This window comes from Lygodium microphyllum, chromosome 19, assembly GCF_053477565.2.
Source record: "Lygodium microphyllum isolate KBCC chromosome 19, Lygodium_microphyllum_v1.1.10, whole genome shotgun sequence".
In the NCBI taxonomy this organism is placed as follows: domain Eukaryota; kingdom Viridiplantae; phylum Streptophyta; class Polypodiopsida; order Schizaeales; family Lygodiaceae; genus Lygodium; species Lygodium microphyllum.
This window is the reverse complement of record NC_141153.1, coordinates 45,139,102-45,163,248: the sequence shown is the minus strand read 5'-3', so window position 1 is coordinate 45,163,248 and position 24,147 is coordinate 45,139,102. Positions and strand designations below refer to the sequence as shown.

Genomic DNA, 24,147 nt, shown 5'->3' with positions numbered 1-24,147 from the left:
CACCTTATAAGAGAAGATGGAATGAACATTGCAAAATAGTTTTTGTAGCCTTCAATAAAAAATAGTTGGAAAGAATGTTTAGATTTTATGAAAATAAAACAGCGTCAAAATGGAATGTCAAGTTGGATGCGGGCGGGGGGGGGGGGTAAGGACTCGAAAGGATTGACAATCCTTTTTGTTGTGACGTGGATGTGAGATGGCGGAGAGCTATTGCACCATTTGAACAAAGTGTGCCACATGTCATTTTTTGGTTGGGGGTGGAGAGCTCGTCGCTAACTGCTGGTCCTGTCTGAACCTGCCCTAAATTGCCAGTTGGGAGGTTGCAACACTAAAAATGAGGTGGTGCGACCTAACTGCTAACAAGGTCTTATACTTAACTAGCTCTCTAGATGATAGTTTCTTTCAAGCACTGGTTGGACACCGGTTGGTTGTTAAACCCTGGGAAGGGTTCTACACTGAGAGAGAGAGAGAGAGAGAGAGAGAGAGAGAGAGATGGCGGCGGGCGCACCGGTGGTGAACAACATCATCTGCTTGCTGTCCGACCCTGAAGGCAATCCTCTCGGGAATCCATTAGACATCCCTCAAAATGTCGGCCCGGTCGAGCTGCAGGCTCTCGTCAACAACCTTCTCCAAAGCGTGAGCTTCTCTCGCTTCTGCTGTTCGTTGAATTTCCTCATCTCGTTCATGGCTATGGCAGGGTTTTCCAGGTTCAGGCGTATGCGTGTTGTTTCTTACTCTACAGTACGCATATGGTCTTCTAGCTGCTGTGTCGTGTCTAACTCATCGACTCATTGTTTAGAAGACGTCCAGCAGTGTTTGATTTCAGAGTATGCAAAACGCCTATTAAGCTGTCACCGTCAACCTTGTGTGCTGCTGCCTTTGTAGATTTTCTGTTGTCGACCTTGCATGTGTATATAATTGACAGAGTTCCTGCGTTAAGCAATGGCTTTAGCTGCCTTTCTAGATTAGTCGCCGGGATTTTAACTATTTCCCTTATAAAAGTCATTGAATTGATGACAGAGGTCCTCCGTTAAGCAATGGCTTTAGCTGCCTTTCTAGATTTGTTGCCGGATTTTAACTGTTTCCCTCATAAAAGCCTTTGTAATCCGAAATTTAGATCACCTTATTTGCCACAAGTCTTCAAGAATCCACTACATGTAGGAGTGACGTTGTTAACCTAGCTCAAGAACTTCTCGGCAAACAGAGACATTGAGCAAAGTGTCCTCAAACAGTAGAACTCAGCCATATTCTAACATCTTCTTCGGAAGATTTGAAACTTGTTTGTGGGCCCAACTTGTGTGTTTTTTTTTTTGGCAAAAATAGACGTGTCTAACTATAGTACTCAGAGTGATGCATGGAAGTACATGGTCCTAACAGCGTGGATGGAACAAAAAATTGCTAGAGCAAAACATACACATGGAAGTACCTGACAGCATGGTTGGAGCAAAAAGTGGCTAGATCAAGATATGCGTTGTGAAACATTTGTGGGAGCTTCTAGCGGTGCTGAGAGTCTCTGCTCCTTGCACTTGGGAGAGAGTGAATGATGGAAGACCAGAGCTCACCAAAGACCACATGGTAGCAATGTTCCATAAGTGTCATCTAGCAAGGCTCCCAATGAGCTCCTGAACCTCTCGTTGTGCTGCTAAGGGCTCCAAACTAGTTGTGCAAGGCCTTGAGTCCCACAGGTATGGAAAAAACAAACTCAATGATAAAGATCATATCTTCCATCTTAGCCTCGTAGAGTGAGTACCACTAACCAATCAATAGGAGGGTGCCCATGTGGTGAACCTGAGATTTAGCTTTGTGCCTCTTCACATCAACCAGCATGCCTTGTATGTCCATAGGCACAAGGACTTTTGACTTGTGTATTTTGATCCTTAAGTTGCTTTGCTCCAAACATCTATGAGGTAGATCTGGGAAAGCTCTTCTATGCTACAAGCTCGTCCTCAATCAGTCTTCAGCTGCGATCAGCCATGAACACTCTTAACTATGGATCATCAATTTCTTGAACACCCTAGTTTGCTGACAGGACTCCTCTTTGTTTCTCCTCATGTTAGGCATGAATGGAAGGAGAAGAATATCACGTTTGCTGATCATGATGATTTGCACTGATGCCTTGACCATGACCATGATGCCCTTTGCAGTTCATCATAGTTGCTTTTATCCCTTTCTGGAAAACGTGCAGTTGACACAAAATAAAGCAACCTGACATGTTATTTCTGATGTCAAAGACTCATTATTTTGGTGAGTTTGTCATGTCATTGCAAACAAGTAAAAACTGCTCTACAAACTATTGTGATGATTGGCTTTTTGATTGGTCAACTTGGTACACAAATGATTTGCTGCCATGGCCCATTTCCTTGACCTGCATTGCTACATCTTGGTGGTTGCTGCTTGATGCATGAGCATGTGTATGTGGGTGGTGTCCAAGTGCATCACATTTTCCCTAGAATTGTGGCTGTCCCTGGTCAGATAGCCTCTTGGTAGATCCAAAGCAAAGGCAAAGAGTGGCTAACCCTTGAACTTTAGCAAAATTGAAGTTCCTTCCTCCGTGTACCCTTCTTGTACCCATGAAGCGGCACTTGTTCTGGCACAACCAACTCCTAAAGTCATCCATTAATTCTGGCTTCTCATGCTCTGGTGTTGCTATAGGAACAGGACCATGATATTCCACTAGAGTATTCACATCAATATTGGACGCATCTTCCAATTAGAGGGTAGGTCCAGCGGATAGGTCACATCAGTTAGCTTCTTCATAATGTGACAAGGCTCCTTCTTTGAGGTGCTAGCTCAGGAGAAAACTCCCCAAATTGCTTTAAACACTGCTTTTGGACCTAGAGATAGCACCATTGACCCTTGTGGAAGATCAACTCAGCTTGATGTTAGTCAGCCTCGTTTTGCTGTGCACAGAGTGTGTATAAGAAACATTGTGACACTGAACTTAAAAACACAGAAAGTGAATGCAAGAATGCATCATGTACAATCTTGATACATGGAGTGGCCTTAACGCCTGCATTGAGGTGAGCAATGCTGAGTCAATGATGCTAATCGTAGCTTGGAGATGATTGCACTATTGTGGTTAATCAAGTGGTAGCACTTCTGGATGAGGATGCTATGTGGAGGGAGCAAAACATAGTCCTTTGTGCAGGGGGATGCCGAAGAAGATAATGGGTGATGATGGACAGCAGTAGAGGGTTTTAGGACTGATGGTTGTTATCAAGAGGACTGCTGGGCAGTCACAATGGGAGAAAATGTAAAAGTGCTGATGAAGTCTCTCTGAACAAGTGGCTGCAATCAGTCAATTGCTAGGCAGCTCTTTTGGAGAGGAAAAAACTGAAGTAGATGAAGAAGGGGCCTGCTGCAATCAAATGTATATAGTGATGATGAAATGGTAGCTGTGTAAAGTCATCAGATGCTGGGCGACCAGGTAGGATTGCAAAATGCAGGGTTGGAGATGATGCTGAAGACCATAGGCAGCAGGTGGCCTGTCTGTACACTGAACAGAAGAGCTGAAAGCAGGGTGACAGTTGGGAAGCATTAGGAGGGCAGCAGCATACAGGATTAAATGCAATGTTGGAGAAGCTGCCTGTAGCTGAAGATTCTATTGTACAGGTGGTGGCAGATTGGGCAGCCGCTCCCAACTCTTGGAACAGCTCCATGAACTGAGATGTCCTCTTGTAGGTTCTGGGTTGTTGAGTGGTGAGTAGATGACTAGGCTGATTAGGCATAGGCCTGGTCATTGTACGAGTAGCCTAGTGTGGACACTGGATGGATAGATGCACGGTAAGTAGAGGAGGGGAGTCTTTCGGTTCAAGCGGGCCCTAGAACATGTGATGGTGCACACACAGAGAGGATGGATGCCTAGGGCAATGAGGGGGATATCTAGCATAGACTATCCTAGGAGAGGCAGGTATAGTGTATACAGGTGACATTCCCAATAACAGAGCACTAGGGTGCAAAGTGGCGTGTACTTGTGAATAGCTAATATATAGAACTGAAAAAGGAAATGAACTAGAAGCTGAAACAAAAGATCCTAATCCTATTGTACTCGACTAAGAATTGGACCTAATGTGGATGATGCAAGTGTTGTCTAATCCTAAGCTTCTAATCTTAAGCTATTGAAAGCAAAAGAAATAGAATCTAAATTATTATGAGAAGTGGGAGGGGATGGGAAGAATTTGGGATTGATTAGCACCACCAACATGCTCAATTGAAGGAGTTCACAAGTGATGCAAAATGGGATGGGGGATGGGGAGGAATTGCCATTACTTGTGGCTACATAGTCACATGGAATGGGACATGGGATGAAAAGAAGCTACCTTGAAGTCCAAAATTGGCTGTCACTTCTGATTATTAATTATGTAATTGGTACTCCAGAGCCTCCTCCATGGACATTAAGATATTGATATCACTCATGGTCTCCATGATAACTTGGAACTGGATCCTGCACAATATAAGGAGCAATCGAGAAGGGTTTTGCTTCATATTTATGAAAAGGATTATAAGAACTTGATATCGGGCCTTGCTATGATGAAGATGAGGGTTCCGCAATTAGCCTCAAGGCTTCTAAGGAAGGAGAAGCTTGAGAAGACATGATGGCTTCCCAAGAGTAAGGTGTCTTAGCTATTGTGAATTGGTTGCATGTCACTTGTGTATCTCGCACAAACCAAGCCTTCACAAAAGCCATAGGATACTCTTCAATAGAGCACCGAATTTGTTACTGTATGAAGATATGCTAGGATTCGCACTAACAAAACACAAAATGTATAAACACAATTAGAACACAATAACTTAGACAAAAATGCAAAATGCCAAATAGGGAAGAATGAAGATGAAATTGAAAATGAATAATGTATGCTGAATGAAATAGTTAATGTACTTAATACTCAAAGGTAAGAGCAGCCCAACAATTGATGACTCTTTTGACAGTGAGTTGGGGAGGTGTCAGAGTGTGCCATCCATTGGAGACAAATCTAACCAAGTGCAGTAACCTTGAGTTAGAGCAGATGATGTTGTATGAAAGAGCTGAAAACTCATTTAAAAATTACCTGCTGAAGATGCAAACACAAATCAACCTAATGTAGGTACTGAAAAACTCGAAAATGCAGCAGTTGAATGTATGGATGATGATCTGGGAGTCAATGGGGCCTGATCAGCAGTCGCTAGGAGTAGTCCAACAACTAGGGGCGATGAGAGTTTTAGAGATTCAATCACGGACGTGCATAGGCAGTGTACTGTTCTACAATTAGCACTCTTGGCAGTGTACCGTTCTTGGATATAGGTTGGACCATTCCATGCAGTTCATCAGTTGGTTTCCAGCATTTTTTGCAGTCAGGCAAGCCACACAAGGTGTGTAGGATGCCATTTGGCTTGGGCATTTTTGCACGGCATTTTTTTCTCATCATTGCATTGCTGTGATCTCATTATGCAAGAGTCGGCCAGTTTTAACTGGCTGACCTGATTATTTATATGATTATTTTATTACCCATTTATAGGTTGGCCAGCCTATGGTCATATTCTCTTCTTTTTCAGGTGGAGAGAGAGATTGTTTGATAGAGATATACTTGACAACCCTTATACATATCTGCCTCCTTAATTTAAGTGTTCATTCATTGTAGGTTTTCACATTCTACTCCCTCTCTCTCTCTCTCTCTCCCCCCTCTTTGTGTTCATTCTCTTTCAGTCTGGTCATATGCTTCAGCATTCGTTGCACTTTGACATGGTATTAGAGCAATGTTGAATGGTTGATCGATTGTAAATGGACATGAAAGGGAGATTTCAGCATGACAAAAGTTTGCATTTTCCACATTCGAGGGCGAGCGGGAGGGTTGTGCATCGACACAAGGCTGAGACAAATAGGTGAAGCGGGTGAAAGGAGAAAAGCCGCTGTTTTTTAAAGGTTTTTGCTGTTCGTGAAGGAGAAAAGGTTGCGTTTCAGCCTTTTGGTGAAGATTTTGTGTTTTCATTATCTCCAGTGGTTGAAACAAGTTTGGGATGAGTAGAGGAAGCCCTAGCAAGCTGACTTTTTGGAGTTAAGAGGGGGTTACCTGTGTTTTTGGGTAGGTTATGTAGGTAACAATGTCTTCTGAGCTCAATGTGGAGTTTTAGGCTATTATGGACCATAAGGTCCTCATATTACCGGCTCTTCCTTTACATCAAAAACTCGATGGGGAGAATTACTGCATTTCGCAGATGATGATGCTTGCCATCTTGGAGTCCTATGATCTAGCGGAGCTCGTGATCAAGGCTGTGATGTCTCCAAAATTTCTACTAATGAGAAAGCTCAGTCGGCGAAGTATAGGCCCACTGGGACAAACTTAATACTTGCATCCGATTGTTCCTATTTCTCTCTTGCACTTTGGTTGTGATTGCTCACATTGAGCATTTGATTGTTGCTTGAGAGATATGGTTGGAATTGGATTAGCTGTGCAATTGAATGGTTGTGATGAAGCGGGTGTCTCTGGAGGTAAAGATGCGGACATTGAACCGGTTCAAGTCTGCTTCTATATGAAAGCATGTCAATGAGCTTTGGCAATTGCAGATGTAGATCTAGAATGCAGGAAGGTGATGACCTCTGAGGACACAACGATAACTCTTTCCTCACAATTTCCACAGTGATTTAGTGCATTCTACTCTACCTCGATCACTTCAAGACTGATGGATAAACTTAAGTGGGAGGAGTTGGTTCCGATGGTCTTGGATAAAGAGGAACAAATCAAAGGCTAGAATGCTCCCAAAACGAATGAGAACAACAACAAGAATAAGAAGAAGGACGAAAAGACGAAGCAAGATAAAGCCAAGGAGTCTACTTGTCACATTTGTGGCAAAACAGGTCATTAGAAGAAGAATTGCCTCAACAAGGATATGATGGACACCAAGAAGGAGAAAACTACAAAGGAATAAGGAGTAGTGGCTGTTCCTTCATCGGCCCCCTTTCTCCAGTTGCTGGTGATTGAGGATGCTTCTCCAGTAGCCTCTGATGCAGTGATAATGGTCCCATAGCCTTGTGAGTGGATTGTGGATCGTGATGCTTCCTGCTACATGACTCCTTCTTTAGATGGTATTTCCTGCATGTGTCTTTTGATGCATGGGCAAATTCTCATTAGTGTGATAGCTCTTCCATCCCTATTAAAGGCAAAGGTGATATGCAGTTGATTCTTGATGGGCAAGGTGGTCTTGCCACATTAAAAGTTCTCTATGTGCCAATTGTAGGTCAACGCTTCTTTTAGTGAGCAAGATTTGTGCTCTTGGCTTATGGTTGAGTTTGATAAGGACTCCTTTTGAGTTCTTGATGAAGATTCTCAATAGTTCTTTGTGTAGTCATGAGGAGAATGGAGTCTAGAAAATGTGGACTTCATCAGTCTTTGCTTTTTTACTTCTTTCTTCACAGATTTAGACCGAATTATGGCATGCTTTGTTTGGCCACCTCAACTATGAGTACCTTCAGAAGGTAGGCCGTAGCTCGTAGTCAGCTTGTGCATGGATTGCCAGAGATTGGGGTGAGCCACCTGCCATGTGTGTCTTGCATTCCTGGCAGATAGCATAGAGAAGCAATTGCCAGCAAGGCTTTGCATAAGGCTAAGGAACCCTTGGAGCTTGTTTTGATGGATTTATGTGGACTAATAAGAATGGAGTCCCTTAAGGGGAGTTCATACTTTATGCTAATTGTAATTTGTTGATGATTTTAGTAGGATGACATGGCGTATTTCTTGAAGTTGAAGTCTAAAGCATTCTCACACTTTTTAAGGATTGGTTACTCTTTGAGGATAACAGGTCTAGTAGGAAATTTAAGACCTTGCATTTCAACAAAGGAAGAGAGTTTGTCTCCAACAAGCTAGCTAGGTTTTTTGTAGACATGGCATTCACTAGGAATTTGCCAACACAAACACACCTTAGCAAAATGGCAGATTGGAGTGGAAGAATTGCAGTGTGATTGAGATGGTGTGGACTGAGATGGAGCATCGATAGATACCTTGGTGTCTATGGGCTGAAGTAGTGGCCATTGTTGTCCACATCCTTCAATCAATCCCCTATATCGATTGTGGTTGGTATGATATCTTTTGAGTAGATTGGTCACTCCAGTGAATGGGTAGCTTGTTTGTTTTGTGATGGATTGGATCTAACCATCCCTTCTCATTCTCTTGTATTGTACAATTACTTAACCGACCACCAACCATCTCTTTAAATACCCTTATATTTATCTAAAAGAAAAAAAAAACCACATAGTTCATTGTGGTTCCATCCGCCTTTGTAGGACTTGATAGGCCATTTGGTAGTTGACGAGCGCCCTTTATCCGATGCCTTGTTTTCTTTGGGGTGACTACTTGGATTTCCTTGGTAAGATATCCATTGCTTCTATAGTCTTGGTAGGCCATTGGGTAGCCACTATGTATGCTTTGTCCGATGCCTTGGTTGCTTTGGGGCAGGACGCTTTGGGTAAACTGGGGTTGGCCTTTCTTTCTAGCCCTGTTTTGGGCTTGAGAGGGGGTGTTGAGCTAAGAAATGCATTCCATGCTGATTAGCCTTTTAAACAGCCCCAAAACATGCTTTTTCATTAAACAAAAAATTGGTGCACAGTTTGAGAGAGTTTATGTGAAACCCTAATTTGGTAGGGTTCATCCACAGTTGTAAATAGATAGGTTGCCCCCATTTAGTCTTTATCCCTTCTATGTAGGGTTTTCACAATCACATGAAGATCTTTGCGATCAACCCTCCTTCACATGGCTGTCCAGCTTTTGTGACAGCTACCACCACTTCTGCTGTTGCTCGAGCCCTTGGCGACTGTCCTTCCAATTGCTGCTTGCTGCCTTGCGCTTCCTCCACTCCTGCATTTGACCCTAGACAGCTATCGCTAGCCCTAGTTGACACCTCTTCTGCTGTGTTTGGTAGTTTTAGCCATCACTGACATCCTTGTGCATCTCCACTACTGTCGCCAAGCATTCTACTACGTTCGGTGATTTGCATTTTGGTCTTCTACACCCTCCAACACACTCTGACTGGTGGTTATAGTACTTGGGATTGGTCTTTGGTGGACGTCACAGTCCGACACTCACCACTCCGCTCTTAAGCATTTTGTACACTCTTACATTCATTTACTGCATTGATTTGTTCACTTCAGAGTTCTCCTTCTCTCTCTGTTTGTGTTAGTGTTTTTGTGTTTTGCGTTTTGTGTTTAGGGTTTGAGTTTTGCACATCATTGTTTGTGTGTTTGTGTTTTTGTTGTGGTCATACGCATTGTGTTTCCTTAGTGCAAACCCTAGTAGTTTCTTCACAGGGCGTCCTGTTTTGCTGTAAGCACATTAGTCCACTAGGTTGTGTTGATCTGGGTGGCAGCTAGTTGTTGACAGGGGCTGGAGTAGTCGCAAAGGGGGCTAGAACGATAGTGACAGGAGCTGAACCAAATGCATGTGTGGGCAGCCTTCAAATGGTCATGAGAATAGCTGGTAATGATAGGCAGACAAGATTGCAAAAGGGGTGCAAGCAACCTAGTGCACACTCTATTTATAGCGATGGAATGAACTAAAGTTTAGGATTTTGCTTATGGGACCGTGAAGCACACTTGTGCATTTGAGTTGTGTGGCTGTTTAATGAGCTTAATGAAGGTCTAATGTGTAACTTGCATTTTTTACCTTAACATTCTCAGTGTTCTCACCCATCTATGATCACATTTGGATTTCAGCTGCTTTGTGTATGCTCATGCTTTTGCTTACATGTCTGGTTTAACCAGCTCTTGTAATCTCCTTCGCTTTTCCTTTGTTGTGCTATCTTCTTGGGAACTAAAAGATCTATGGGTTGGTATGTTGTACTTCATATCTTGATCCTTTGGTTCTAGGGTGAAGATACACTTGATTAGGCTTAAAGGAACTTTACACTGCTAGGTTTTATTATTTATACTTGACAAGTAAATGGACTGGTCGCAGAATTTTAAAGTAGATTTTGATTCTAAGAATTGTTTTGAGGCACATGTGGGCTTGGAAGGCTAAGGCGAATTGTTTCATGGATAAGGGCTAGGAAGATAGAGAAGAGCATGATAATATATTGTTTTAAAAAGAACACATGGAGTATGTTTTGAAGTTCCTTGAGTGGGCATGTTGATTATTGCTTTTGTTGGTGGATGGCAACTTGGTGGCATCAAGGACTACTTCCAAACCCTACTAATCATGGCTGGTTTGAAGGAAGTTCATAATCCATGGATGTCATAGCATATCAAGCTTGTATAGGTTTTAGTAAAGATGTGAAATGGGGCCTCAAAGTTTTTTTTAATGAGAGATCATAAGAAACCATTTGTCTGCATCTCCTAGTATGTTACCCCTATTTGTAATCATTTGCACCCTCACAACCTGTGTGTTGTCCATGCATATGTTAATATAATTAATTAGTTTTATTGCGTTTGTATGAACAGCTTACAAATGGCTTGTGAGCTTCTAATTTGATTGATGTATGCTTTTATGTTTGTATTTGATAAGTAGAAAATTTGAATAATAAATAACTTTTTAACAGGAAGAGAAAGTTCCTTATGCATTCTATGTAAACGACCAAGAGCTTGTAGGGCAACTTGGAGCTTACTTGTTGCAAAACAAAGGTTAGCTATTTTTCGAAGTGACATGATGCCTATATTATAACATATTCATGATTTGTACAATTTATGTTTGTATAGTATCGGTTGAACAAGTTGTACGGATTGTATATCAACCGCAAGCAATCTTTCGAGTGCGGCCAGTGACTCGATGCTCCGCTACAATAGCAGGTTGGTTGCTCTATCCTCACTTTCCATTCTCGTCTTTCCTTGTACTTTTATCTTCTGATTTTACGTCAGCAAGTTTGCTCCTAGTTTCTTTTTTACGTAAAACTATTGTACTTTTTAGTTGTATCATGTAGATGGTGAATATGCAAGAGAATTGGAATGCTGTTGTCCATGGCATTCAATATTCAAACTTTACTTGAACATCTTACTTACTTTATATTAGTTAAAGGTCAGGTAAATACTCAACCTTCCCCTGTTAACTTGTGTGTGTGAAGGTGCACTAGGATTCTGTAGAGAAAACATTTAATGTGTATGAACAAGACTAGAACACAGCGAACTGAGACAAATACAAAATGCAACAAAAAGAGAAGTACTTGATGAATAAATGAATGTTGAAAAGAAAATGAATGAAGAAGGTACAGATGTGTGGGTGCTTAAGGAGTAGAGCTGTCCAACAATCACTGTTTGTCTTGAGAGTGGCCGAGGGAGATGCCAGAGAGTGTCGTCCTCCGTAGACAGAACTTGAGTGCAGCAAATCCACCTATCAGCACCTGTGATTTGCAGTTTTCGGAGCCATACACCTGCAGTCAACACCTTTGCTGTTAGAGATCACAGCCTGATCAGGGCCAGCAGGGCAGGTACGGTGGCAGAGTGCAGTCGGACAGGTGTGCAGTCGGACTGCCACGTGGCAGTCCGACCTGTGCAGGCAGTCGGCTGCATTTAATGCAGCCGACGGTATTTCTGGCGCCCTGTTTTGTCCAGATTTTGGCTATAAATAGCCGACATCTTCAGCAGTCTCCCACACTTCTCTGCTCGCAGATTACAGACCGGTGACACGCGCAGATTCCGTCTCTGTTCACAGATTTCAGACAAGAGACAGTGCAGACTGCAGCGGACTTCGAGGTGAACAGCAGGTTGCATCGTCGAGGTGGAGACACGCAGTCCAGCGCACTGTGCCCGTGTATATATCTGCATATCTTTGTATTCAGCACACTTTATACAGCAGATCTTCATCTTCCACTGTCTCTCTCTCTCTTCTCTCTCTGCGTTCTCTCTCTCTCAGTCCTACGCTTCCGCACCGCTGCACTCTGACATGGTATCAGAGCAGTGTTAGAGGGCTGACTGAGCGTAGAATCAACCTGAAGAGGAGTTTCCATCGCGACACAAATTTGCGTTTTTTGCGTTTTTTGCGTTTAAGGGCAGACAGGAGGGCTGCGCCTTGGAACAAGGCTGAAACGAGTGTGGGCGCGCAGGAAAGGAGTCCAGGTGGTGGATTTGCTGCTGTTTACTGCTGTTTGACGCGGAGGAAGTTTGAGTTTTCAGCCTACAAGTGCAGGTTTTGCTTTTTCATCGCCTCCGGCGAGTGAAGAAGGTTCAGGACGCGGAAGAGCCTTAGCAGGCTGAGTTTTCCCAGTCAGAGGGGGCTGCTTTTGCGTTTGTGAAGGCATTACAGGTGAAGATGTCTACAGAGATCGACTTGGAGTTCCAGTCGATTATGGACCGGAAGGTGCCTGTCTTACCGGCTCTTCCTGCAGATCAGAAGCTCGACGACGACGACTACCGCATTTGGCGCGTCATGATGTTGGCCATCCTTGAGTCCTATGATTTGGCGGAGCTGGTACAGGAGATCGACCGGCCCTCGGTAAGAGATGAGTCCAAACTCTCTTCCGATGCTCGTGCGGAGTTGGCCAAGGCTCAGTCTCATTGGGACAAACTGAATGCCAGGATTCGTTCCTTTCTCTTTCTATCATGTACTACAGCCGTGATCGCTCACATCGAGCACTTGACGGTGGCTCGGGAGATATGGCTGGAGCTTGATCAGATGTACAATTGGATGACCCTTATGAAGCGGGTTTCTTTGGAGGTACAGATGCGGACCTTGTCCGTAAACAAGTCTTTTTCGCTGCGGGAGCACATTAACAAGCTAAGGCAGCTTCAGATGCAGGTTCAGAATGCGGGGAAGCCGATTTCCTCCGAAGACATGGCGATCACACTTTTGTCCCAGTTGCCGCCACGATTCGGTACATTTTACTCTGCCCTTATTGCTTCGGGGCGCGAGTCTACTCTTCGGTGGGAAGAGTTGGTTCCTATGGTCTTGGACCAAGAGGAACAGTTAAAGGGACAGAATGCTTCCAAGTCGGAGGCGCTGACAGGTCAAGCCTCTCAGAAGAAGGGGAAGGACCAAAAGAAGAAGAAGGGGGATAACAAGTCCAAGAAGGACAAGGAGAAGGACAAGAACAAAGAATCCACATGCTATATTTGTGGAAAGACTGGCCATTGGAAGAAGGATTGCCCTGACAAAGACAAGAAGGACACCAACAAGAAGGACACCAAGGATTCTGGAGCAGTGGCTGCACCCTCATCAGCTGCATTTCTTCATCTAGCTGTCATTGAGGACGCTTCACCGAATGCTTCTGATGCTGCGATGACGGCTCCCCAGGCTCGAGAGTGGATCGTTGATAGTGGTGCCTTACGGCACATGACTCCTTCATCAGATGGTGTTGCCCAGTTGCGACCCTCGCGTGGGCAGATTCTCATTGGAGACAGCTCTTTAGTGTCTATTGCAGGTCGGGGTAAGATGCAGCTTATTCCCGATGGACGAGGTGGTACCCATACCTCAGAGGTTTTGCATGTACCAGGCTTAGGGTACCATCTCCTTTCAGTTCATAAGATTTGCTCCCTTGGCCTTTTGGTGGAGTTTGACAGTACTACGGTGCGAGTCCTTGATCGTGGATCGAGGAAGGTTCTCTCATCTGGATATGAGGAGAATGGCATTTATAAACTGAAGTCTTCCACCGCCCTCTCTACTCTTCTTCTTACCTCTCAGTCACAGTCAGAACTATGGCATGCTCGGTTTGGTCACTTGAACTATGATTATCTTCGGAGGGCGTCACGTGGACAGCTTGTTCGAGGGTTGCCGGATATAGTGGTGAGCCAGCAGCCATGTGTCTCTTGCATTCGGGGGAAGCAGCATAGGGATGCCATTCCCCACACAGCTTCGCGGCGGTCTACTTCACCGATGGAGCTTGTATCTACGGATCTATGTGGCCCTATGAGGAATGAGTCCTTGCGTGGGAGCTCGTACTTCATGTTGATCGTGGATGACTACAGCAGGATGACATGGGCCTACTTTTTGGCATTAAAGTCAGAAGCTTTCTCACACTTCAAGGATTGGCTTCTCTTTGAGGAGAACCGATCGGGCCGGAAGTTGAAGACCTTGCGATCCGACAAGGGCGGTGAATTTGTTTCTAATGAGTTTGCTCGGTTTTGTGCAGATCAAGGAATTCACCAGGAGTTTGCCAATACCAACACTCCTCAAGAAAATGGCATTCTTGAACGGAAGAACCGCAGTGTGATCGAGATGGCGCGCACCATGATGGAGCACCGACAGACCCCTCAGGTTCTGTGGGCCGAGGCTGTGGCTACTGCCGTCCACATCCTTAATCGATCCCCTACTTCGGCCGTGGAAGGGATGACCGCGTTTGAGGCTTATTTTGGGACGAAGCCAGATGTTTCTTACTTCCGGGTCTTTGGGTGTGATGCCTATGTTCACATTCCCAAGGCTCACCGTGATAAATTTGAAGCACTTCCCGAAAACAGGTATTTGTTGGCTACAGCTCCCAGTCCCAAGGCTATCGATTGTATGATCCCATCAAGCGGGATGTGTACACTAGCCGCGATGTGCGGTTTGTGGAGGTTTCGGCTATATCAACGGGTGAGGAGCATCCCGTTCTTGGAGATCCAGGGGAGAGTTGGGCTCCTTCTACAGTTCCACTGGAGCCCGTGCCTTTTGATTATGATTCTGTTTCTGACACAGAGTTTATTGTTCCACCGGTCACCTCAGAGGAGTTACCACTGGTGGATATTCCAGAGTCTTCTGCTGATGGAGAGAGACGAGGGGAGGTTCGGCCTCCTCCTCGCTGGGCCCGTGACACACTCCGTGATTCAGGGATCGAGGGGGTTCCTGAGGAGTGGGGACCGCAGGATGGTCCGCGGCGGTCACGGCGGCACCAGGCACATTCTATGGAGCTTGTTTGCTCTAACTATTGTTTGATGATTCGTGTTATGTAGGATCAAGAGCCCACCTCCTTGAAGGAGGCTTTACAGTCCGCACCATGGAAGAAAGTTATGGAAGCTGAGTTGGAGGCTATTGAGAGGAATGGCACTTGGTCACTCGTGCCTCGCCCCCCGAATAAGAAGGTGATTGGCGTCAAGTGGGTTTTCAAGACCAAATACCTTAGCGACGGTTCTTTGGATAAGCACAAGGCTCGCCTTGTTGCTAAAGGTTTTGCACAGCGCCCAGGGATTAACTGTCATGATACTTTTGTCCCCACAGCTCGTATGGCGACCATTAGAGCTGTTCTTGCTTTGGCTGGCCATAGGAGATGGCCTGTTTACCAGTTGGATGTGAAGTCGGCCTTCCTCAATGGTGATTTGAAGGAGGAGATCTATGTTGAGCAGCCTCCTGGCTTTGGATCTTCAGATGGGAAAGTCTACAGGTTGAAGAAGGCCTTGTATGGCCTCAAGCAGGCTCCGCGTGCATGGAACGAGAAGATTGATTCGTTCCTCCAGTCTCAGTTGGAATATCGGTGTTCCAAGGCCGATCCGCAGCTTTATGTTCACACTTCCGACGAGGGTTGTGTGCTTTTTGTTTCATATGTTGATGATTTGATTGTCACAGGTGATGATGCACAGCAGGTCCAAGAGACGAAGTCAGCTTTACATCGGACGTTCGAGATGACGGACTTGGGTCTACTCCATTTCTTTTTGGGCCATGAGATTTATCAGTCTCAGAGGGGGATCTTCATCTCTCAACAGAGATATGTTCAGGAGCTCTTGGTGTCTTTTGAGATGGAGGATTGTTGGGCCCTCTGCTGTGGAGCCCATGGATTTCTTTATTGTTCCCTTTGTGAAAAAAAGACCTGCAGACCAATAAAAACTGTCAGCTGCATGGACAATGTGTTAAGGTAGGCCAAGGACGATTGATATACCCAAATACAGGGAATGAGGACAGAGAATGGGGTGGTTTAAAAGTTATTGTATGTGTACATGTATGCATGTATGTATGCACATATGCATACATGTACAGTATCAATATGTATGTTTGTGGGATGTAGGTATCTATACAATGTGTGTATATGCATGCATGCACGTGGATGCATGTAATCCAAATAGAATATATTTTTGAGCCTAATATGGTATCATGTTCAGTTTCCTTTATCTATGTGTTGGAGCAAACCTTTGTGTACTTATAATATCTTGCAATATTTGGTATAGTGATTGTCTTAGATATATGATGTTGTTTAATGCAATGGCTTTAGTTCTGATATTTATGTTGGTGCACGGACTTGATATGGTTTTGCCTTCTAGTTTTTGTTCAAGAACCCATTGCAGCCAAGTAATGTGGGTTTTGACACCTGCAAAATAACTCCATAATGTTTGAAAGGACAAAAAGCATTTTCTTCTCCACTTTGCAGGCCATACTGAGGCGGTATTGTCAGTATCTTTTAGCCCTGATGGGCAACAATTGGCAAGTGGATCAGGCGATACAACAGTGAGGTTTTGGGACTTGAGTACTCAAACTCCTCTCCACACGGCGAAAGGTATGTATGGAGGATTTGGTTGGATTGTTTATGAGTTTTCTATCTTGTTGCATCTCTCTTCTGATAAATTAAAAAAGGTGGTGGCTGTATAGACATCTTCATTGTCATATTTACATAAGCATAGAGTTTTATGGAGCTGGTACATAGGAGACACATTAAGCTAAGTCATAGGTTATAGAAGCTTCCACCTCAAGTCAACAAGTCAGCTTCTTGTCTGATCAACTGTGATGGATACTTGCTTTCATATCTGTCTTGGCTGGAAAAATAGTAGTTTAATGAAATTTAAGGTTGCATGCATAATTAGTTTCTCATTTTTATTCAAGGAGCATAATCTTTGCTTTCTTTGGTGCATTGTGTGATTTCTTCTACAAATTGTGATGCCTGTGAGTAAACATGCTTAGTAGAAAGCTTGTTCTTTGTGCAAAAATGGGAATTTATCAATCATCTCATTCACACTAATCGGATACCAATCCTTTTTAACACTCATCTCATAGAATTGAAGCCAATTCATTATACCTTGACAAAGAAATTATGTGCTCTTCATTGCTAGGCTTCTTTTAGAGTATTTTCATGTCTTAAGTGCTAAAAGTAGAACTGGTTAAATAAGCTGAAAGAGGTATGCTTCTGCTACCACCATCGAGACCATTCTTGGCAAAAGTAGGGGGCATTTTGATTCTCCTAATCAAAACAATCTCAAAGCAGTTCTGTATTGGGCTGAAAGATTTTGGAAAATACTTTGATATATAGGCAGAAAACATGATTCACGGGGATTACTGCACTTGGATAAAAACTCTCAGTAGGTCCATAGTATGAAGGGTGCTCGTAGAAAGTTATTTCTCATTGAAAACTTCAACAGTTTTGATTCTACCATTTGTTAAGTCTTAGAAAGTGTATTTCTTGGTGAAACCTGCTCAACAGCTCTGTTGAATATGATTTGTGGGAAGATAAATTACATGGACAAAAGCTCTCCGTTGATCCAAATAGCCACAATGAATGCTGTTTTGATCTCGTAGAAACTGTGTTTTTTGTTCAAACCTGTCCAAATAACTTTGATTCTACCTTTTGTCAAGTCTTGGAAAGTGTCTGTCTTGTTGAAACCTGTTTGCCATTTTTATTCTACCATTCTTAAAAGTCTCAGAAAATGTTCATGTTCTTATGTGATTTTATTGTGAAGTCACACCCCACTTATGTGCCCCAAAGCCACTTTTGTGCCCAGTTACAAGATTAGTGTTAAATGTTGTCGCAGTTCAAAAATTGCTGTATATGGGGTGCCCGTATTTTTATTGGACAGTATCATGCATATGTTGGCATGCTACTGCTGGGCAGGACTTAATGTTATCTTATGGGGGGTTGATGAGTTTTGGCTTTGGCCCCATAAAAACTAGGGGGACAGCTGTATGTTAATAAAGAAAGGTTATTGTGTACCATTTACAGACTGGGTGGAATATAATTTTTGAAGTGCAGTCTTTAAACAATCAAGCTTCCCTGTGGGGCAGATTGATTACTACTATTGAGGCGCAGAGATTCAAGTCCTGCCTTTGAAGGTTGGGTAATTAAAATGCCTTTTTGTGCAGGAAATATCCGCTGATGACTTTATGTCTGGCCCGCTTTTTTAGGCGCACTCACTGTTTTGCCACTTCTCCTTGGACTTCCACATGGAGTGGTGGTGTAAGCAGCCTTAGCTCATAAAAATTACACTTATTCTGAATGTTGGATATGAATAAGCTTGCAGAAGTACCTTGATATATCTTGTGTATCTTGGGGAAGTCATCCTTTCTAATAATTGTAGTTTGTTGTACATGATTCTCCCAATTTGAAAATTTGGCTCACTCATGAGATTGAAAATAGAAGGATAGTGTTGTGCTCCTTCTTCTCCTTCCTAAGCTTTTCTTCTTTTTCATTTTAAATTCTTGTTCTTAATGCTTTTCTGTTGCTGTTTTGTGGACTGCCACTCCTTTTTACAAGCTACAGTGGACTTGCTATCTTTCTACCAGACAGCCAGGTCAGCGTGTGATGGCAAGCCCAACAATATGTTTTCCACCCTCTGGATTCACATGCATGCTCTAATCTAATTTTAACTGTTCTTAGCATGTAGTGCTTCGCACTAGGGGCTAATTGTTTATAGTCTAAGATGGAGAAAAATCCACTACAGTATGACAGACCAGGCCTTGAATGTTGCACTCGTGATCCCAAACCACCCTAAACCATGGTGATCTTTTGGGTGAGGGCCTCCACCAAATAATCTACCTGTTTGATTCTTACAGGAACACCCTCTGGCTGGCTAACATCTGTCTCTGTCTGGACCACAACAGCATCTACCTGAACCATAGCTATATCGAGTTGGCAAAGTCTTCATGCCACATGGTGATAGTGCATAACTACCAACTAACAACTGGTTTTCTCCACTTTCACCTTCAATTCTCAACACTAGCTTGAATGATTGGAACTGCACCAGTTGGCTCATCAAGAAGTCATGGGCCACCTGTCCATACATAAATGGGTTAGAAGCTCTGCCACCTGCTGCTGCAGTTGAATGTGATAAAGAAGCCCATGTAATGTTCATGTCAACACACGGGTGCAAGTCCTCAGGTGGGCCAACTGGATAGTCAGAATGCAGCCGAGGCATAAAGTCGAATATCTTGACACCTTTGTTGACAAGGCTTGTGCAACAGCTAGCAGAGAGAAGTGAAAGTTAAGTGACCCTGTACAATAACATACGTGCTGGTTGCATCTCCTCAAATACTTGCACACTTTGCATACTTATATCGAGTAAGTATGTTCATGCACTAGGTTGACACCCTGCTTTTAGCTCTTATAACTTGCATGGCCTGATATGGCTGTGATAAACCTAGTACATGAAGACAATGTACATGTAGGACTGCTGCTGAGGCTTTGACAGCTTGGAAATCTAGGGAAACTTACAGGAATTCTCTGGAAATCTTGAGTTTTAATTCAGCAAGATACTAGAAATTTGTGAAAGTCAGCAATGATTGGTTTTGTTCTTACAGTTTCTTCAAAATAGCATGCAATCCTGGCAGCTGACTGTCTGAGTTCTCCCCTTGCATTATAGCAATCAAGGTGCAAAGTGGCATACACTTTTTTTTTTGGCGGAAAAATGTTGTATTACCAATCAAGGTACAAACTGGCTGAACACTATAGCAGAGTGCAGCCTATAAACTTCAAAAGTTCTCATGCAGATGATCATATTGAGGTCTATCCAATGTTTTAGTGACAAGGTTTTCAGAAAAAGATTGGTGCAGAGAGATTTTGAAATAATTGTATCGGTCAAAACAATGGTCTTTAATTCAACCAAGTTGTGGAGTTTCCAAACAGTCAAAGTGTCCAGAAGTGCACCTAGGCAAAAAAAGTAGCATAAGATTTTGATCTACCTAGTATCTGGGAATGAACCAAAAATCCAAACAAGCCCACTGAATTTGAAAGAAGGAAAGCAGAGTCATCTGACAGAAGTAGAGACTCTTTGGATCAGCTCCTACGGTCGAGGACAACTCAAAAATTATATGTGGAGAGGTCTCATTTGAGACGCCACATCTATGACACATAACATAAGCAATCCTTCTGGTGGCAAGTATTGAATCCGAAGGGACAACACCACGCATACATCTCCAAAAGAAGAGATGCTCCTTAAGTGCAAGTCTGGTGGCCTAAAGTTTAGAAAGTCCTTGACACCATGAACAAGAAAATCTGTATGATGCCAATGTGCCTTGGCATGCCCAACTATCCAAGGTTGAGATTGCAATATGACACACATTTGCTTGGCTGTAATGCTATGAAGAGAATAGTTCTTGCCAGTGTATGGAATGCTCTAGTCATGTGATCTGTCTTTAGAGTTGAGATAGGTTCAATCATATATGAATGAGAGTCCAAAGATGCTTGTAATGATGACCCAGAGCATACATTGTTTTAGCTTGAGGGAAGTCATAATGGTACCCTGAGGAGAAAGCACATCCACCACTCTCTGGAATTGCCTCTCAGTGCTAAAAAGTTTAACCTTTCTTGGTTCAGCAACAACCAATGGAGGATTGAAAACTTTGCTCCAATGTAGACTCTTGTTAGGAAGGGAATAACATTCAAACATCAGGCTTGCCAACCCATTTAATACGAGAAAGAGCCCCTTTCCAACCAACAAATAGAGAGTTTTTGGCAATTGCATTCCTGCAGATCATTCCATCAAATTCGTCTCATGCTTGTGGTGGTGCTTAAACTTCAACTTGAGAAAAGAGAGAGGAATGGTAGACAATAGAGCTCTAACTACTATCTGTCGGCTCAACGGGGTGTCATACACTTCTGATATGGCAGCATTTTCCCTGTATTTTATTTACTTTCAAGGAAAAATTTCAGATATTTTTGTCTTTGTTCACAAGCATACTTGAGTTATATATTTCTAATGCTAGTCTGACCTTGTTCAATCCCTAGGGGTTATTTATGGGCCAGTCATTTCACTTGTCACCTCTCCATTCTTCAGTTTCGGGAGTTCAGTCTTGTACTTCAACTCCCAGATTCAGCACAACAGATTTGGGCTTGAGCCCTCTGCCTTTCACTTTCTCAGTCTTCTCTTGTCACGTGAGTATTCAGCATGCACTCCATGCAGGCCATCTGCAGATTGGAGATTCCTACCACGCGGGCAGTTGATTGCATGGGCTCAAAAAGCAGAGATGTGAATAGAATCTCGATGGATTTCTGAACAAAAATCTCTGAGGCATCAAAATCGTAACATATTTCAGGTCGAATTGCCTCCGTGTTTGAATTGTCTTGCAAGAGGAAGATAAAACTTCACCTATGTCTATCAAGTTGGGGGATTTTCAGATTTGGGTTGCACTAAAATCTGAGTGATATGTATATAAAAGAACATCATCTCCTCTTGATGTCCGAGATTCACTCCCATCCCTGTTGTGAGATATTCCCATCCCAATTGGGCTCCCATTCTTGCCTCAATGTCCCATCCCATCCCTGTCTCATCCCTGTTTTCAGGTGTCCCCATCCCAATGGGGTCTCATCTTGTCTCCATGCCTCATCACATCGGACAAGGATAATATGGGTGACTAGTTACTGCAACCTGAGGGGATCATACTTATAAGTTGATAGTTGAACTCATCTTGGAATATTGGATTATTAGATCCATAACCATAGTCCTTCAATGCAAGCCTTTCCACTGGACAATGATGATAGGAGGCCTTGGTACCAGCCGATCCTCCTATGGCTAGAAGGGTCTTAGTGCGCATCGGATGTGCCTTATTGCCTTGAGCATAAAAATCTAAAAGATGGTGTAGAATAAACTATGTGGCCCAGAAGGGAGAGGTGGCACAATGAGTGTTTGGGGGTAGATGCATATACTTTGCCAGGGTAGGGAGCAAAGGTCCATGGTGGCAAGCATCGGTGGAGGTTCCGATGATGCAAGAAGAGGAGCACCCAATGGTTTGTCCATTTGCGTGTGGAAAAGTCATAGCACCGGGTGGGTGGGAGAGAAAGAGAAGGATATCTCTATCTCATAGTGATGCAGTGGAAATGAAGGGGGAAATCAGTAGATGATGCCAAACTCGCAACCTGTTTTCGCCTTCTTTGATGAACCGGGTCTTTAGCTCTCTGAGCTCCTACGCTTTGGTACCATGTCGAAAATAGTGGATATGCTCTCATGCCGTGTTAAAAATAAGTGACAGTGCAGAGAGACAATAGGGCTTGCAGGGTGTAACACAAAGTGTGTACGGCAAGCAGTGAGGGAGAAGAGAAACTCAAAAACACAATAAAAACACGGCAATGATGCACTAAATCATGTTATGAGAAGAAAAGCTGATACAACAGAGCCAAAGCTCAGAAGATAACTGCACTATCCTGTTTAAAATCAGGTGGCAGCACGTGGGAAATCTGTAGAGTGAAGGGAGCAAAATGCAGTCCTCAGGGCAATGGGCTATTGAAGTAATCAATGGAAGGTAAAAGACAGTTGTCGAGGGAGCTGACAGTAGTCCTCTGATGCCGTTAGAGATGTGGAAGATGATCACTAGTCGTTGAGTGAGCGAACCGCAATCCTCTGATGTTGGGGAGTGACTTGGGCAGCAAAACGCAAATCCCAATGTGTCGGAGCTGTCCTATGCAAGGATATCAGCCTAGATGCTGAAGCCAGGTGGATAATGATGATGCCAGATGATGGAGGATGAGCTGGCTTGCAAAAACGCAGGTCTCACCAACCGCTGTGAGAGACAAGTAATGCCAAGTGATGGAGGAGGAGCCAGGCTACAAAAACGCAGGTCCCAACAGCATTTGTAACAAATGAGTGACTCTAGGTGATGGAGGAGGAGCCATGCTACAAAAATGTAGGTCCTAGCAGCCCCTTGAAGGGAAGAGCGCGCAATGGAAGTGCGAGTCAGAAGTGGAGCAGCGGTGTTGAGAGTGAGAGAGAGTGAATGTCAAGATGAGTGTATCCGATTATATGGGTACACAAATGATAAATAATATATTTATATGTAAGGATACATGTTAGGGTACAAAGAAGGGTGTGTTTACACTCATAACTTTACATGGAGACAAAGGGACTTTACTTTACACCCAACAACCTCCCACTTAAAGGCCCGAAGTGGTATCTTTAAGCTAACCAACTCTCACTAATCGGATGCAATGCTCATGTTGAGCCTTTGCAAGACTCTTAGTGAGAACATTTGTAAAGTTAACTTGGGTTTTGATCTTAGTTAGTGTGACAAGACCATCATCCAAGACCTGTTGGATAAAGTGGTACCGAACATCTATGTGTTTGGTAGATGCATGGAACATGGCATTCTTAGCGAGACATACTATAGCTATCACAACCAAGCATTGGAGTATGTGAAGAAAGACCAAAATCCTTGACAAGACGGCCAAGCCAAATAGCTTCCTTAGAAGCTTCTGTGGCCGAAATATTTAGCCTCTATAGTACTTAGTGCCACAATTTTCTGCAACCTTGAACACTAGAAGATAGCCCCATCGGCCAAAGTAAAGACATATCCATTGGTAGATTTCCTAGTGTTAAGATCTCCTGGCTTGTCCAAATCAATGAATCCCTGCAACTCTAGCGTACCCTTTCCATAGCATACGCACTTCTCTTTTGTACATTTTAAGCATGTGAATATACATTGCATGCGTCCTAATGTGGTTTGCCAAGGTTAGACATGAATCTACTAACAACTCCCACTGCATGAGCAATGTGAGGGTGAGTTGCAACCATGGCATACATCAAAGATCCACAAGCTGGTGCATAAGGTATGCAATGCCAAGGTGAGTTGCAACCATGGCATACATCAAAGATCCACAAGTTGGTGCATAAGGTATGCCCTTCATAGCACTAGTAGTTGCATCATCTTTTGGGCAATTAGTTTTGCTAAGCTTTGTATGTGACGGTAAAGGCACACCAAGAGGCTTAGTATCAGCCATATTAAACCTATCAAGTATTTTGCTAATGTATTTGTCCTATGAGAGAAACAACAAGTGATGCGCTCTATCTCTTTTAATGTGCATGCCCAAAATGTGTTCAACTACCCCCAAATCTTTCATTGAGAAGGTTGAACTCAGCTGCCTTTTAAGAGCATTTAAAGTACTCTCATGCTTTCCTACAATTAGCATGTCATCCACATATAAGACTAGTACAATAAGGCTTTCATCATCTTCTTTTTTAGTGTATAAGCAGTGATCTGCATGATTGCATTTAAATCCATGGTTGAGCATAAAGGTAACAAACTTTTTATACCACTGTCTAGCGGCTTGTTTCAGCCCATATAAGCTGAGTTTCAGCTTACAAACCAAATGCTCTTTTCGTGG

At 43.4% G+C, this 24,147-nt stretch overlaps 1 protein-coding gene across 2 annotated transcripts in view; it reads left to right on the top strand.

Annotated features, from left to right (window-relative positions):
- The first annotated feature begins 392 nt into the window (after window positions 1–392).
- The window catches only part of LOC148019812 (WD-40 repeat family protein / notchless protein), a 69,416-nt gene continuing 45,661 nt past the window's right edge, over window positions 393–24,147 (top strand). Inside the window, exons 1-4 of one of the 2 annotated variants that reach the window (XM_087699990.1) lie at window positions 393–636; window positions 10,501–10,582; window positions 10,658–10,747; window positions 16,222–16,347. In XM_087699990.1, the coding sequence (XP_087556116.1) occupies window positions 493–636; window positions 10,501–10,582; window positions 10,658–10,747; window positions 16,222–16,347 (442 nt within the window). In that variant the 5' untranslated portion in view covers window positions 393–492. The remainder of the gene's footprint in view (window positions 637–10,500; window positions 10,583–10,657; window positions 10,748–16,221; window positions 16,348–24,147) is intronic. The other variant, XM_087699989.1, reaches the window with a different exon arrangement.